This window comes from Struthio camelus, chromosome 16 (assembly GCF_040807025.1).
Source record: "Struthio camelus isolate bStrCam1 chromosome 16, bStrCam1.hap1, whole genome shotgun sequence".
NCBI lineage: Eukaryota > Metazoa > Chordata > Aves > Struthioniformes > Struthionidae > Struthio > Struthio camelus.
This window is the reverse complement of record NC_090957.1, coordinates 16,506,886-16,524,772: the sequence shown is the minus strand read 5'-3', so window position 1 is coordinate 16,524,772 and position 17,887 is coordinate 16,506,886. Positions and strand designations below refer to the sequence as shown.

At 36.9% G+C, this 17,887-nt stretch overlaps 2 protein-coding genes across 8 annotated transcripts in view; one reads left to right on the top strand and one right to left on the bottom strand.

Moving 5' to 3' along the window:
- Positions 1 to 2,832: 2,832 nt before the first annotated feature.
- The window catches only part of SLC46A1 (solute carrier family 46 member 1), an 83,819-nt gene continuing 68,764 nt past the window's right edge, over positions 2,833 to 17,887 (top strand). For 3 of the 6 annotated variants that reach the window (XM_068910085.1, XM_068910087.1, XM_068910082.1), the window contains exon 1: positions 2,924 to 3,010. The gene's annotated coding sequence lies outside the window, so the exon portion shown is untranslated. The other 3 variants (XM_068910083.1, XM_068910084.1, XM_068910081.1) reach the window with 3 other exon arrangements.
- The window catches only part of FOXN1 (forkhead box N1), a 42,512-nt gene continuing 33,025 nt past the window's right edge, over positions 8,401 to 17,887 (bottom strand). For both annotated transcript variants that reach the window (XM_009666376.2, XM_068910079.1), the window contains exons 7-9: positions 12,395 to 12,602; positions 11,299 to 11,826; positions 8,401 to 9,277 (exon numbers count right to left, since the gene is read on the bottom strand). In XM_009666376.2, coding sequence (XP_009664671.2) covers positions 9,009 to 9,277; positions 11,299 to 11,826; positions 12,395 to 12,602 — 1,005 coding nt within the window. In that variant the 3' untranslated portion in view covers positions 8,401 to 9,008. The remainder of the gene's footprint in view (positions 9,278 to 11,298; positions 11,827 to 12,394; positions 12,603 to 17,887) is intronic.

Here is a 17,887-nt window from a genome sequence, read left to right as displayed (position 1 = left end):
CGCCAATGAGAGCAAGTTAAACAGTCCTTCTAATTTTGATGCTCAAATAGTACTGCCTAGACTAGCTGAAAAACTTCTGAGGTTGAAAAGAAGCTGGAAGAAAACAGCACTTCAAATTTTATTCAAGAATAATTTTTCCAGTGTTAAATGTCTACAGAAAAAGGATACATGACTTAGTTTCCTTATACAGCACTCCCAACGCATCTTGATCTTTTTTCTTAGCTAGTATGTCAGTTTTCTCTTTATTAATAAATATACCTAATCATCTGGAGATGTTCTGTACCTCTTCTCAGATTGTTATTCTTATGGCATTTGTCAGCTGCTTACATATTATGGCACATCTTACGTAGTCACACCACGCTTCTAATTCTTTTGTTATTATTCAAGGGTATTCATCTTTCTGTGGCGTGCATTGACTTAAAATTTCTTAATTGTGATAAGAATATCCCTGATTGATATACTGTTCTGAATTTCCCAAGGTGTACCTTTAAGAAAATGTATTTTATTTTTGAGGAAAATTTTAGAGATTATGCAAGTGTATCGTTTCATGGTAGGATAAAATAAAAGTATTTATTCTACCTATCTATTTTAAGTCCACAAAAAAGGAGTAGCTGAGCTACAGATACCTTTCTTTTCCTAACCAGTACTGTACAAGAACTTAAAATAGGAGATCAATATGCTGGTTAATGTATTTTAATTAAAACTACAAAGAGAATTTAGGTAGGTAGAGTGTAATTGTAGTTAGATATTTCCCAGACATTATTTAGAAAACTGACATGGGATCTTAAATAATAAAAGCCTGTCTTATTTAATAATGACTTAATTTTTCTAGTGGCGGGGGGAAGCAATGTTAATGAAGTTTGCATACGAAAGTAATTTGTAGCAAAACATAAAAACAGAGGCAGGGAAGTTACAAACAGCAACCGATAATACGCAGAATGTGAAAGGCAAGTTAACACATATGGAAGAAAATAGTTCTAAATGCCTTGTTTCAGTTTGTCCTCTCCTACCGAATGACAGAATGATTCAGAAGAGGGGAATAGCAAATTGGATATTTTATAATCCTGATAGTTTAGCTATAAAGAGCCAAAGATATTTCCAGGTCAAAAATAATTGGAAAATGCCAATTTTACTGTAATCACTGGAACAGTTATATATACAGTTGTATTTCTTGTACTTGTTTGGCTCTAGGAAGTGTATCTAGTTTTTGTTTTTTCAAAGAGCAGGATAGAAACTAGGGTAGGAAAGTTTGGGGAAAAGGAAATCTTAGGCAGTTGTATTAAAGCTTATAATAAGTTATCAAAACTCTTACATTAACGTATCAGTTCACTTGCTACTCCTCTGTATGCTTTTAAAGTCTATTTCCTCATGCATGCAGCCTTCCAAGCAAAGAGATGGGTGTACAAAGCCTCCTTTGAGCAGGAATACTCAGACCATTTCAACTATAAAAGATGCACTTCAGTGTTACATGTACCAGACCTGAAAGTTAGAAGCATCTAGAGCTTATTTTAGGGGGGGGGGGAGGGAGAAGAAAAAAAGAAACTTCATTTTTGTCACAAGTGATGTTGTACAAGGTACAGCACACCACACTCATGAATGTTACTCTGTGCACTGGCATTCAACTAGTTTTGAAAATCATGTTTTTATTTCCCAAATGCATAGTTTACCACCCTTATATATAATTAAGTGTCTAATTAAACCTTCTGGCTGCTTTGATATCTGTAAAAAAAAATGTTCATAAGTCAGGAGAACAGAGGATACATTATGACTCCTAAAATTAAAGAGTGCACAGAGGCCTGATTGTAAGCATGCCGTTCAGAAGAAATAAGAAAGCTTTCTGTCCCAGACCAGTTAATGCCAAGTCTCTCCAGCACTGAGATGTCATGTACCTTGTAAAGACACTCTCTCACTGGAGTTCATCAGCTAGCATCTGTCATAAGCCAAATTTGCAGTAACAGGAAGTATTTTTTGCAGCTGACATGCATGTACTTCCCATGCCTGTGCAGCAGTAGACACTGCAGGAAATATGAGCACAAGTGCCACCACTTTGATAACTTTTAAGGCTATTATTTCAGCTAATAGTTGCATTTCTTCAAGATAAGTTAAAAATAAGAAAGGTTTGTTCTACTTGAAGCAAAACCTTGACTAAAGCATTTCAGTTTGTCTCCTTAGAGACTGGTTATTTGATAAAAAATATTTTTCCATAGCTTTTTTCTTTTCATGTCCTAAAGTAACGGAGTTAAAGGTCAACTGCAAGAAAATCCTTAAGTAATCATTTAAGCCTGGTGCCTCAGACAGGCACAAACACGCTGGGCCTATTCATGTGGTTGAAATTAAGCTCTTCAGTAGCTGGTTGAAGAGCAAGAGCTTAAATTCTTTGTTCATCCTAACAGTGCAAATTCCCTTCTCTAGCGTTTTTGATTTTAAATTGCTTCTTCGCAAGAGCTGGCACATTATGTTCTCTTTCACGCTGTAAGGCCCTTTCGAGCCCCTGCGCCCATCTTTGGCGCTCCCATGCGCGGCCTATAGCAGCCGCTTATGTTAATAGCCCACAGCTTCTGAGCAACCACCTCTGCTGTGGCTTCTGGAGAGGAAAACAAAGTCTGCAGGCAATGCTAGGAGAGCCACGCCTGCCATCTTTTTAGCTTATTACTCATCTCTGCCCGCTCCCAGGACTTTCACGTTTACTTTAAGGGTAAGAAATGCATCCTTCCTGGCAGCGCTAGCGGCGAGGGCAGGACGCAGCCCTCCTCGCCGGGGGCTGTGGTGGCGGTGCGAGGCGACGGCGGCAGCTCCGCGGGCGGCCAACGGCTCTTCCCGCGCTTCCCTTCAAATCCCAACGGCCGCGGCGGGCGGCGCGGCCAATCAGCGGGCGCCGTTCGGCGTCCGCCGCCAACGGTCACCCCTCGCGAGGTGAGCTGAGGCGGGGCGGCGGCGGCCTCGCTCTGTGGTAGAGAGCCGCTCGTGGGCGCCTGGTTGCCGGGCCCGCCGCCGCCGCCGCCGGCGGAAGGTAGGCGGGCACCGGGAGATGGTCCGGAGAGAGGGGCGGCCGCGCAGCGCGGCTCCGCGGACGCAGCGCCCGGCTGGTCGGCAGCTGGGGCGCTCCCTGCCGGGCACCGGCGCAGCGACGGGCGGATGCCGCTGAGGGTTGGGAAGCTGGCGGCTGTGGGATCTCACTAAATCACCTCAGGCCGAGCTTGAGAGACTGTCATCCATCCCGCTCGTGCGTGCTGGTCTTTCCTTGGCGTAACTCCTTTTCTGGTGACCGTAGTGTTAATAAGAAAATTGAGTAGCGCTGCAAATTAGGTCTTTGTAATGCAGCTGGGCCTAATTACTTTTGCTGGGATTAAAAGTTTAATGGTTTTTACTCTTTTCTGTGCCCAGGTCAAAAATTGATTAGATTCAAAACAGGAAGTCTTAAGTTCATCTGAACAGCAGTATGTTTCAACACTTTTAATTCTCGTTTAAATGGCTGAACTACTTGAGGTTTGCAGGCTAGCACCTTTAACAGCTCTGCCCACCAGTATGTTGACCCTGAGACGTGTAGCACGCTTTCTACATCTGAAAATGTTTTGCCAGAAAGTTAATGTGAACTCCCACGTTCTTGGAAACTAATTCCAGCAGTTGTTGACACCTTCTGGCTTTTGCTGATTCAGAGAGATTAACCCTAGAAAAGACTGCTAGGTTGTCCAGCTTCCTACTTATCATCTCTGTGCCCTTCACTGTATTGAGCCCAAACTTACTTAAATGTGCTCAACTAAAGGAACCTTCAGAAAGATAACAACAGACAAAAAGTTATTATGCTTAAAATGCTGAATAGCACTGAGCTGTCTGCCACCAGGGAAGGCTCTTACTTGGTTATGATTTCACACAGGTAGCTACTCACTGAGCTCTGTTGGTTCATAATTTGTTCAGCATTTGTTATATGGATATCATATAGCATCACCCTCTTTCTTTCATCTGTGTTCTAGTTGACTGAGAAACAGAGGAAATAAACCCAATCTGCATCAACAGTGTACTAACTGCTGTTAATTTTTGGTAACGTGCAAACTAAGTATTGTTTGAGCATGTTTGTTTCTTTGTCTGGACAAAAAAATCTACCTTCTAGGCTGCTGGGAAGGACTAGATTTAAATTTTATTTTATGAACTGACTCGATTATTCATTAGCTTGGTGAAGAGCAAAAACAGTTGTTCTCAAATACATGGGAATTGCTAGTCTCAAGCTTCCAATTGCATTATTGTAGTAAGGATTGCAGGGAAAGAGACAAATAAACTATGTAGTACTTCTTTGGCTGGTTTCCAGTCTTAGACCAGAAATGGATTAAGAAGTCAGCAAAAGCTGACTTATGTGAAAGTATTTACTATTTTTGATATTTGGTTGTCTATGTGCAAGTATTTACACAGAAACATGAAAATCTGATTTAAATATTAGAAAAATGGAGCATCAGCATTGAGTAGCTAAGTCCTAGAATCCAAATATTTGTTACAGTCAGTAGTTTAATGTTATTTGAAAGTGTCAACAAATCAGTTGCACTTTTGTTGACAAACTCTTATGTGCAAAGGAATTGTTAAAGAGACATGAAATAACATTGATGAGCTATTTAATACTTTATCTGTTCTGTAATACTTATTAATTAGTGTCATTTTTAGGTAGCTCAGTGCTGTGCCAGGTTTTTGAAAGATTGTGAACATATCTAAAAAGAACAATAACAACAAAAGCAAATGAATCTTCAGGGAAGATGATGGTTGTACAACAAGAACAGAAAAATATATGGGAGAGAGCTTACTCTAGCCAGAAGTCTTGTAACAGTAAATTTGAGCTCATGTCTGAAAAAGAACTTGAAAAACCTAGTTCCGATATAAATTACTATTATTAGAATTTTCTGAAGTTTAAATGAAATACACAGTAAAAAAATAAACTAATAAATTCTGAACTTTTGAATGCAAAGTTTACCTAATCGTATATTGGAGAGAGTGACAGTGAGCACTTTCTTCTGTCTGGTAATGAGTTATTTCTATGGTAACTATACTTAAGAATTTCTTTTTCTTTTCTTTCTTTCTTTCTTTTTTTTCCTTGACAGAAACGGCTGTTTGCATAATGTATTTGGTTTAGACTGATTAAGCAAGCATCGTTAGCCTTGGACTGGGAAAACTTCATTTTATTCTTTTCCTTCTTTTCCCTCCTGCTTTAGAATACTACTTGAAACAGTTTTTAATGCAAATTTATTTTAAATAGATTTGTAATGTGTGCAAAATACTTATTTCATGTTAGGTACAATATAAGGTGTCACTAGCTGCAGAAGTCTTGAGGAATTGTAGCCTACGTTATCTTAGGCACCGTGTCAAAAATAATTTAAAAAGTAGTTGGACAAGATAAGGATTATTCTTCTGAAAAGTAAGAAGAATCTGCCTCTTTTGTGTAGATACAGTATGTCAAGAAAGTCAAGCAAAAACACCAGAAAAAACATGTTGCAGTGTTCTTTTCCTTTTGTCCTTTGGTCATTTTTCAAATACTATTACCGAGAAAGATACAGAATACAGTATGAGACTTAGTTCTCTGTCTGTGTCTCTCCCTCTCTGTCTTGCCCTCCCCTCCCCACCTTGTGGTCGTATGTGTGATCCCATGCATACAATATATCAGGGCACGCTTACTGCTCGTTTAAACTGGTGCATCTGAGAGAATGTCATAACCTGTTAAACACAGATCTGACAATATATGAATGACACACATGAAGTTACAAAACATGGATGAATTGCTGTGCCCATAAAATATGAATTTTTAACGTGGAAAAGAAAGCTTAGCTTTTCCTGATGTAACATCTGTAGTAACATTGACTTTGGAGTTTCTGTAGCAGATACATAGCTCATCTTGGTGAAATTCAGACAGTGTCCAGAACCATGCTGTCAGTTTTAACGGATTTTTCATGTGCCATAGTCTCAAGGATTTGCTTTTATCACAAATATTTTATTACAATTTTGCTGTGTTTTTAGACAGTGATGGACCTTCCTGGTACCCTTCTGTAGTAGCTCTCATCTGTTTCATTGAAATCATCTCCCTCTGCCGAATATAAAATATTGAGATGACTGTTATTTCTTAGCATAATATCTGGCAAAGTCCTGTATCGTTCTTTATATTGGCCATAATATAGTTTACTGTATGCAACCTATATGCAACATTATAAGGATTTTAGAAAGGGCTAACAAGAATTTGGATGCAAATTGTCTTTGAAAATCATTGTGAACTGAATGTCTCACTCCTATACATGCCTCTGAAAATTTTGAACTGTGTACCAACTCATCAGTGTTTGCAGTGAAGGACCTATAAATGGATAGAGTCTTATCCTGAAAAATCCTTAATAATAGAGGTAGCTGTTTTCAGAAGTTCCAGTGAGGTCAGTGTGACTATTCACTGAAGCTAAGAATGTGTGTGAGCGATTTGACAAGGCCAGGAGAGATGGTCCCATTCCAATGTGGGGGCTCTGGCACCGTTGTGTTGTGTTCTATGGAAGTCAGAGAGATGGCATACAAGTGTACGGATTTGTTGGAACTGATCCTTTAGTATAAGACGGGTCTGTGGTAAACAACTCAATATTTGAAGCTAACGTTATTTACCAATTGAAGTTCTTTTCTTTTAATCCTGCAAGCCCTTTCCTTGTACTGAATTGTGGTCTTTGTTTTCAGAATGTGTTTGTACCTGTATCTGCTATTGTTTCAAAAAGCTATACAGGCTATGTCCATCTATGTAATAGGTGTATTCAGTGTCTTGTTAATTAGAGCTTTACTAAGCTTCCAGTTCTAAATTGCCAGAAGGAAAGACCCATAAAGTTAAATGGACGTTTAAAAACTGTACCCAAGATTTCACTGAAGCTTACAAACTTTGATAGGATTTGTTACGTTTTCCATAGTTCCTCGTAAGCTGAACATTGAAACGTCTTTGTTCACGTTTTTATTCATTTAGTTTAAGTAAGTGTTGCTCTTTTACCCTCTCCTCTCCCTTTGTAGAAGGCTTTTTAAGAGTGACGTTTGTTGGTGGGATTCAAGGGATAGTAGTAGCCAGATGTTGCAGAGCCAGCAGGGGGAGTACGAAGCATGCTACCTGAGTGCAGTGCAGGGAGGTTGGGTTTGTTTTGTTTTTTCTCAGACCATGGGTATATTAAGATACACGTTTTCTTCAGAAAGATATCTAGGATAATATTATTGCTCTTAAAGTTTGTACTTGGTAGTTATTCACATCACGGCAAATTTAAAATTATACTGCACATAAGGTTCAGCAAGCTTTATACTCAGTATATGCTTTATGCTTATCATTTTGTATGCACGTTTTTAGTGATTTGTTATGATGCTCCTAGCCCTAGTACATTTGCATTACTCTTCCTGCTGTTTTTCTTTTGTTTTGTTTTTTTTTTACATAGAACTGCTTGACAAGCTTGACTACATTTCTTGCACTGTGTATTCAGTTTGCTGGAATGCAGAGTCCTTTGCTCAAGTTGTGTATGCAGTCCTTGATAACTGCAGAAAGGGTTGCAAAGTCATGTCACATGCATTCTTGCGAATTCTTCTATCTGTGTGTCCCTAATCTGATCTTGAAGGAGTTTTAAGTCTGGGCTAGTAGGCATGGCTGAGAGTATAGGTTTGAGCTCAGGTTTGGCCTCAGTCCTAACTGGCAGTACTCCCACCTTAATGTGAGAAAGCAGGCTAAGCAAACCTGGATGTATTTATTATAACAATACCATCTCGCAATTCTGCCTGGTCTGTACCTTTTTTTTTTACAACTCCTTCCTGCCTTTTTGCAGTGTAAGTCATCCAATCTGACTCAATTTTTAACCTGCTTAGATTTTTCTGAGTTTTCATAATATATGAGTAGGGGTAGCATCCAAGGAAGTTTATTTTCATAGTTTTTTGGTTTTTAGACTATATTCCTTAGCGTTGTTTTAAGGCTCCTACTTCAAATTGCTTTGTATTTAAATAGCTTAACTTAGAATAAAACATTGATCTCCTATCATGTGACAAACAGCAGCTTTATGGTAAGTCAGAGAGAAGAGAGTGATCCTGAGAAACTGTTTACTGAAATGCCTCAGTTTAGTTTGCATTAGGAACCATATGCCATCCTAGTGCAAGGGCTAGTTCTACATAATTATAAACACTTCTGGTTTCATCAAATATCAGCTGGACATTAAAACGGAGATGATCTCTGGATTTGGCTATCTGCAAAAATAATTGTCTGCGCTACCTCTTTTTTTTTTTTTAATTACTGTTTTTCAAAATTGTGATTTAATGTTTGAATAATTCATCTTCCTGCTCAGCTCATCTGGATACAAATAGAGGAATTAATGATTTCCAGCCAAGTAAGAATTATACTAAATTTTTTTTATTAAAAAAGCAGAGTTTTAAATTTCTTTTTAAACACAGTAAAACTTTTCACTAAAGTATATTTGTTGCTTTGCTTTAGTCTGCCAAGCAGTTAGTCCTCTATCTTCTAATACTTGCACAATTTTCAGTGTATGTTCTTGTTCCTCAAAATCCAGAACTTGTTTCAAGGGGACTATAAGTGTTGTTGATATGTGGATATTTTGTAGTGATCTGTAGCAGATGTTATTGACATCAATGGCATCAGGAAATAAGTTAGAGAGATTTTTGTTTGCCTTGACATCTATGTTCATTTGCAAGCAGCTTTCATAAAAAATATCTGTCAGTCATTTGTTTTCTTCTTATAGTCATTTTTTTCAGGAAGATGCAGAAGATAGATGACTTGATAAAATGGTGTTGACCAATATAGCCATTAACAAATTTTATCCTTAAATAATGTTTCCAAATTTTTTAGTATCTATTAGTAGAAAGTTATTATAGTAAAGCTACATATCCTGCAGATGAGTTCTGGAAAAAGATCCATCTTATTCAGATGGACACAGTTTCAGCATTTGTAGCTGATATAGATCAGAATAGGTGAACGTTTGTGATTGTTAAGGCTGCATTTGGACAAAATAACTACAATTAAGTTGGTATGTGGTTCACATTAGTGCTATAGGTTTGGATCCAGAATTACTTAAGTAGGCAGGAGACACTGTATCCAGTTCCATAAAGGCAGAGTAAAGAGTAGCGAGCTGTATATCAGGTAAGTTGCTGTGTGGAGTTCCATTTTGAATGTTGACGTTATTGCTGCTGCTGTTATCCATCTGGCAATGAGAAGGGAAACACTGAGAAGACGTTGGGGATGATGAAATGAGAACTAAGGGATCCACAGCTAGGCTGTCATCTTTCAGCTCCTCCCAAAGATTTCCTGTAACAAAACAAAATGGATCGATTAAACTTTCTTCCTATAAGCTTTCTGAAATGTTGTTTTATAGGAGAAATCAATAATTATACAGTTGTATATGCTGTATAGGTACTGCTAATCCCTTCTGATTAAAAAAGAGGAAGGAATTTTTTTTTTTACATAATAATAATTTGTCTGTCTCCATGATGAATTTAAATTTGAGGAGAAAGCGTTAATTTAAGAGAATTGTTTCACTTGTTAATTGTGAAGATTCTTTTGCAAATGTAACCTAATGTAGCATAACTTCTAATTGAAAGAAGTGCTAATTTTGAAAGGAGGAATTGTCTCTGTTATCTTGTTAAGGTATTAAAGAGCTAATGGGAATTTGTGGGATAAATCTGCAAATAATATTACTGCACCACTAGGTTTCTGTTATTCCTATGGTGTAACTTTATCTGAATTGCAAATTAAATTACTAGACATGTGATGAATCTCACAAAAGATCTGAAATGTGAATTTTTATAAAGTGTTCTAGAAAGTGTCCCATGTTTTCACTGAATATGCATATCACAGTGAAAGCACTAAATAGAAGTTACTACAGGAGGGCTGTATTTTTCATGTTCGTCACTGAAGGTTTTCTTGTGGGTGTGGTGGTGGGGAGACTGTTGCTCCAAAACTATGCATGTTGTCTATAGACTATCAAATAGGATAAAGTTTAGTACTTTTGCTTGAATAAGTTTGATTTATTTTGTGTGCAGTCATTTTGCTCCAGGTGTGCGAAGTGTATTTTGACAGTGTACAAGGCCTTGCCTTAAGTTCTAGAAACTCAAAATTGAGATTAGATAATTTTGGAAAGAAAGAAAGTAAAAAGCCTAGCTAAAAGAAAGTAATTTAGGGTAAAAGGCAAGGACAGAGACAAGATGGAATCATACCATATTGGTCAAGCACACAAAATACTCAGAATACTGATGAGCACGCTTAACAATAGTTATTTAAAATGGGAAGAGAGTAAGAGAAAGGAATGGAATGTCAGATCCTGCTGCCTGAAAGATGAAGAAGCCCAAGTTTCCAAAAATGCATTGTTAGTTTAAGTGAAGCAATCTGGGCATGGCCGTCAGTTGAACGTAGTCTCACAATGTTCTGCATTGCCTTAGATTGTGTAATATTTGTGATAATATACTATCAAGGTGATTGCATTTGCTCAGTCCTGAAGATCATTAAAGCTGCATTTTTGTTCTATCTTTTAGATGCTTTGTATACTACTTGTTCTCTGTGCAGGAAGGCAAATCTTGCATGTTACTGGATGCAGCAAGAGCTTTATCATTTTGGACCCCAGAGTTTTTTTTTTTTTTTAATATAAACTTGGTGTGTTTTGGTTATTTTTGCAGTGGAAAGCTGTGTTCTTATTTTTGAATTAATAAGATTTGAACACTATTTAATACCCAACTTCAGTGTCAGCACTACATGGCTAAGTATTTAAGAACCCTTCATAAAATATTACTGTTTAGTCCATGGATCGTATGAATCCCTGTGAAACTTGTGAAAGAGTAAAGAAAAGAAAGGGATTTGTATAAATATGTTAAATTCAATCAAAAGTATTTCTCTTTCTGTTCCTCCCATGATAATTCTTTTGATATGCATCAAATAATTGTGCCTGAGTAGTTTCCAATGGAAAATAGATGTGAATAAATTAAAAAAAATACATTTGAAATACTGCATAGCAGTATTTAATACCAACATTTTTAGTAGAGAGTGAGCACATATATATATATTTTTCAACTTGGATCTAAATCCATATCTTTCTAGGGAAACTTTTTGAAGATTTAATGTGAAATTCCATGTTGTGCAAAATATTGTAACCTAGTATGCTGGCCTTTATAGCAGTGGCAAGGGCAAGTAGTTCAAAAAAGGACATGAATCATACATTCATTCTGCTAGTGTTTATTTATGCAGGATACCTTGGAAGGGAAAAAAAATTTTTGGCAGGTTTGGGATGTGATGCAATAAGCCTGAATCTACCAAATAGAAATACCTTGGATACCTACCTTGGAGATCAAAATCAGTCAGGGTTGGATTAAGAGCATCGATATCATTGCTGAGATCACCTTCTTGCATAAGTGTGTCCTGCATTGTCCTGGCTGTAGAGTGCTCTGTCAGCATCTTCACTCCACAGATGGGGGGGGTCTGAGCAGGCAGTGGAGAATCCTGGGTGATGCTGGGTTGAGTTCTGAGTTCATTCTGAGTTTCCCCAGAAGGGAACAGGGTCTGAGGGTCAGGTGACTGTTGCATTAATGTACTTGAGATTTGAGGAAAACCCTGTGGTGCTGTATAGCATGCAGTTTGCTGTCCTCCGAGCAAATTTGGTAATGGGCTCTTGACATGTAGAGCTCCTGATGTATGGATAGTGTGTAATGGCTGTGGTATACCAGAGGAAAGAGAGGGCTCACATAAGGAATGGGATTGGACTGCCATCTGCCTGGAAAGGGACGCACTTGCAACACCAGTTGGACTGCAGGACATGATTGAAGAGCTCAGCTTTTCACTTTTATCGCCTATCAGTGTGTCAAGTTCTTCTACAAAATAAGAAAAGAATCCATAACTTTACTTATTCCTAACAGAGCCTTTATATTGCTGCTAGAATGTTAGTGTTCTTCAGCAAATGCATTTTTGTTTCCCATTCCACTCATTCTAACCCCTAGAACAAGTACTCCAAAAGCCTGTAATATTTTTTGATTAGTGTCAAGTGAGTATTTAATAAATTACATGTTCCAGTTTAAAGATTGGATAGTTATCTATCTCATTAGTTAATTTCTAATTTTATTCCCTGGTATTTATTTCAGTATTGTTTTACGTTTTAGTGGCATATCAAGAGAGAATGTTTTCTTGATGAAGTGATAAAGTTGGTGCTGCTTTAAGCTTCAGAACATACTGTAGCATTGTGGCTATTTGAAAGCATTCCTGCCAAACCAGGTTATATTGAATTCTGCTTTTTCATTTTGCCAATCATGTCATCCCAGGCAAATTTCTTAACCATTTCCCTAAACCATTTATAAATTCTCTTCTACTGCTGCTTGGTGCGTATTGCAAAGACACATTCTGGGGACCACTGTTTGAGAACTAATACGCTAACATGTTACTGACCTGGCTTTGCCATACTCTTCCTTACAGCAACTGGGTCTTTCCTCTTCCATTTCTGAAGCTCCTCCTGCATCTTATCAATTTTGGCTGGATTCAGAGCCCACAGACAGCCTTTCCGAGAAGAATTGCCTGACTTGTTTTCAACTTTCTCAAAGCATTTGTTCAAAGATAAGTTGTGGCGTACAGAATTCTTCCAGCCATCTGGAGCTGTCTGGAAAAACAAATCCAATCTAAGAATGCAACTTGAAGGAAAGAAATGTCCAAATATATATCTCCATTTTGACTGGTGAGACTATAAGAAATGTTGTTTAGATAATACTTTCTACAATATAAAACTTGTATGTAATAACAAAGCCACAAAAATGTTACAGTTGTGTTGTGTAGGAAGGGAGGAATCAGATAAAAAAGTAACTGATCTTCTAAGCAAGAAGGTTGGCCTTGTCAGAGAAGGGCTACTGGATTTTTAAAAATGAATTTGCAAATAAGAACTAAGTGTATAAAGAACTATATTCAGGGACTGTGAACTATCAGGAAATCTGTCGTCTTGAACTGTTTTGGAACATGTAGAAAAACGTCAAACACATAATTGAAGGACTGCACGCTACTTGGACTCAAATTAAGTGTCCAGGTAGACTTCAAAAGAGTTTTAGCTTGATACTGTAGATGTAACTTTGTATGCTAGCCAATTATATAACCAAATAGTTTAATCACAAGTCCTACAGACGAGATACAGATTTCTAGATCCAATCACTGCATCTTTTTGTTTTGCATTTATTTTTAACTTGGCAGTGGAAGCTGGAGGGTTCTTTAGACTGAGCAAGAGATATAACCTTCATTAAAATGATTCCTCCATTTTTATTTAGGCAGTCTCTGATTAATGAGGTAAACAAAATTCCCTCCTTGCCTTGAGGACAGTTTTGCATTCAACTGCAAGAGTGGAAAGAGAAGAAAAACTAGTGCCAAAAAAATCTCACTGCGCTATAAGTTTAGCAATATGTTTCTGCAAAATGAAAAATGGCTTTGTCTGTCGTCATTGTCTATTTGTATATTTTCAAATACTTATGATTTCATTATTTTCTGTTAGGATAAAGTTTCAAAAGAGAAGAGGCATTTCTTCTGACTTTAAAGTTTGAGACTGTCATTTTGTCAGTTGACTTGCAAACTTTTTTATTTAAATTTTTTTGATTGCTTATAAAAGAGTTGTGAAAATGAATATTGCTGAAAGGATTCAGAAAGAAGTACCCAGCAAGTTTGTCATTCTCAGATGTTGATGGGAAATTTCTGTTTGTGTTTTGATCTAAAAAACTGATCTTGAAAAAGCGGCTCTGTATCCTTTTATTCCATATAGGTTCTGTTGCTGTCTGTTTTATTTCACTCATTTCTGCTTACTTAGTCATGCAGCCAGAAAATACTGCCCTTCACGTTAAGGCTTTGTAAATTAGTATGGTCACTAGTATCAGAAGATTCCTACGGTAAATTTCCGATGTGTCACTTCCTCGTTCTTCTTTTGGAAGGCACTGTACAATGCTATTTACTGCATTTCTGAGTAGAAGCTACCTTAGCTCAATCTCACTTCAATATACTCTTAAAGAAAAGAGAGAGGGAAGATGAGTTGCTATATTATGCCGTTATGGTAGGAATCAACCTGAGAACCCCAGCTTCAGTGTGATAGATGCAGCTGTTAGTCCAGCTATTCTTATTCCCCTGTCATTATAAGATCAATTAAAAAAATAAATCATAGCTTTACCTGTGTCAGTCAAATGATATTCTTTCCAAAAGGTCTGCATTTGCAGAGATGAAAGAAGAAATCTCAAGTGAGAAAGACTTTAGAGCTCATCGGATTACAAAGAATGATCTTCAGTACTAGTGTAAATGAGGCCTTTTTTTCTTTTTTTTAATCAATTTTGGATGCTTTTTCTTTTCTTGTTTCCAAAAAATCCTCATCTGTGTGTCATAAGAATTAAAAGAAATTAAACAACTCTCTGGAAGGTGTGTAGAGTTGCCCGTGTGCCACTGACGATTCATGTTCATGAATGTAAAATATTTGTCATAATAATTGTTTATATCAACCACAGAGTATTATTGAATAGAGAGCACAAGAAATAAATATGGTTTTCCACAGTCTTTTTTTAAGAAGGTAAAAATTAAAATTTCCCTTTTAACGTGCATAAAGGCTCCTTTCCATTCTCATGTATTAGTAATATGAATCTTTTTCATATAGATTGCCTACCTTTAGATAGTTTTTCTAATTGCTGGTTAGTGTAAAAGACGATCTTAGAGGAAATCTCTTGGACTTCTGTCCGTTTTTGCTTTCATATGATGCACCATAAATTCTTGAAAATACTTTGAAAGAAATTCTACTTTTACCAGTATTCTAAAATCTATTCTTTCCTAGCTTGTTCTGAAAGACTATTCTGTTGGATAAGGAGTTAACATCCCAACTGAAGAATCTAAGTGTCAGACTTAATGCATGCATTCTTCATTTAAAATATTAATTGGTTGTGGAATACATATTAATTATTTAAAAAAGAAAGGATTTTTCCCTTCTTAACAGCACCGTTCTACCCTTTTGGCCCACCTGATGTCAGCATTTCACTATTTTGTCAGCCAGTCCTGTAGATGGGGCAATCTGCACTTCTATTATTAAAAAAAAAAAAAAAAAAAAAAAGGCGCCTTTAAAACCTTTTCTGCCATAGATTAATACTAACGGTGGCGAATCAGTTTTTCTTCTTTGTAGGTCGTACTCAAGTTGCTTTCCCTCAGTTCCAGAAATTAATAAAACTGATTTTCCTGGCTAAAATATATACGTCACTACTGAATGAGCTAACCTGAAAGAATATTCATATTTCTTGCCCTGTACATGAGACTACATATACCTCTGTCTATATCTAGGCAGGTTAATTAGTGTTTCTGCTAAGCACCAGAGCAGATGGGAGTGGCATGTGTTTCTCAGAGGTTTTCAAAATGTGTGGGGGTGTAAACTGAGATAGTTTTAGAAACGTAAAAGCAAAAAGTACATGGATTTATTCTACAGACTTAGTGCCAGGAGCTGAACAGGTTCTTACATCAAACTTGGTATTGCTGAGCAGAGAAAAATAGTTGTTTACCTAGCTGGGCCCTATCAGAATACTCCAGCAATGTGTTCATATTGCGAGTATGTCACCGGTTATTTAGTTAACGTTTGATTCTCTGTTAAGGAGCAGATCTCTGACCACTCAAGTTGTTCTCGTACAGTTGGAATCTCATTGCTATGGCTCTTTATTGCTGTTGTTGCATAATGTGAAAGAATTTGTGTGGAATTTGACAGTGCAAAAAAGTACTTGCTGCTGTAGGTTCCATCAGACCACAGACCTTTCTAACCTCTTGGACCACTGGCGATAACTCCCAATTAGCAAGATTAAAGCTTTCTGTTAGACACACTAATCACTACAAAGAAAGAAAAGGATGACAAGCCAAAAATACTATTGTACAGACTCATTGATCCTAACCGCCTCTTGAAGTTTAAAGAGTTCAGTGATCTTGCAAAACCCTTTCTCTTTAAATCTAGCTCTCAAGAGAAGGGAGAGGTACATCAAAGAGTAATTCAACTTTAGCTGCGTAGATGTTTTTTTAGGACGTAGGAGTTGGATTGCACTGTTTCAACTAGAAATGAGATTGTTGCATCATAGAAACTAAATTTGCTGTGGCAGCGAATACAAGTTAATTTGACTAGGCTTGTATCATCTGATGTCTCCCAGGAAGATTCTATGTATGCTTACACTCTGTTTCGCTCCAACTTAAATTGCTTCCCTTCCTCCTGTTGAATCCTGCTATTTAATGAGTTCTAGTAGCAGCAACAAAATGGTCTTTTCTGATTTTATATTACTTTATCTTGCTGAAGATTCTCCAAAAAAGAGAGGACAGATGATACTAGTTTTGGCCGTGCATTGATGATACTGTCGGCTGTTTTAAAGACCAGAGCTACATAGGGCTTAGTCCTCAGAAGTACAGTGGTTTTTTGCTTGTTTGCCTGTGTTTATCTTAAGGAAGTTCAGGATGAAACTATTCAATCGTTTGCCTATATAAGTAAGCAAAATGCAAAAAAAAAAAAAAACCACCTCACAAAATGTATAATGTTCCACTAAGTACCCTCTGCATTGTTCTTTGCCTTTAATGTATATGAAGGCAGTAACCTCATTCTCACTGATGTTACTTTTTTAGTGCTTTAAGACAGACAGGAGGATCTTCAGAAAACTCTCTGTGGAACATGCATCTTTTCATAAGTAAGAAGGAAAAGTTTAGATTCGGTATATTTTTACTACAGCTTTAGGTAACTCTTTTATATCTAATGTGCATATGTATACACACACACAGACGCATAAGAAGACACACCTATCTCTACACAACTATGCACATAGGGTTGAGGAAAGGGTGCATGTTTCCTGAATGTTTCTACTGTGTCAGAGTACCTTTAATTTCAAGACTAGGAAGGCGAATCCTGGCAGAGCTATGGTCTTGTATCTTAAGAATTCTGTGTATGTTGGCGGTAGCAGCATTTGGTTTGCAAGCTGCTAATTTTATTAATCAGTTGTGTTGTAGGGCAAAGGAGAGTGTAATTTCAGAATGATCTGATAGATAAATGTGTGGGCATACTGTTATGCTTGTAAAACTTATTTTTAATACTCTCATCTCTGCAAAATATCAGAGATTTATGACAGATTTTTTTTCACAATTCCCAAACTATTTTCCTTTGGATTATTAAAATATTTTATGCAATTAGTGGTAAATGCATGGAAAGTACAGCTAATATTTTGTTAGGAATGAAATTCAAGTCTTAAAATTTATTCTTGCTTTGAAAATGAAAAAAATTGTATGGCTATTATACTCTCATCATGTACCATTTTACCCTTCTCTCCCCCATTTAAATTACATTAATTGCTTAATTTTATGTGTTTTTTAGCTTAAAATTTGATTGCGTCCCTGTGACTTAACTGCATAAATTAGGAGCGCTTCAGATTTTTTCTATGGATTATGAGTAGTGATGTTGTGATGAGATACTGTTTGAACTATCATGGTAGATGTCTTGTTTTTTTTTCTTCCCTTCTCTTGCTCCTAACAAATAATGGAGTAGTGATTCCTTCTGGAGGAAATCTGGAATTCTGGGAAAATGAAAGTATAATGGATCCTAACAGTTCTTCCATTGTAATAATCTGTATTCCTTTTCTCTGATTATTGATGTGTTCAATTTCACTTGTTTTGCGGGCATCCTCAGTTAGTATCCAAACCACTTGCAAAATTCTATCAGAACATTTATTCTTACACTATTTAATAGAAATGCTTGAATTCCCGTTCTGTAGTTGTTTTAAGTCTATTTGAATTGCTGCATGTTTGCTTGCGGTAGGAAACAGAATAGACTTGTGTTGCTTTATTTTCATTTTTGGTGTTTGTTGACAAATGTAGGTCACGTGATTTTGGTGAGATTTTTGAGTAATCATCAAGAATAGAGCTTTATGTCAA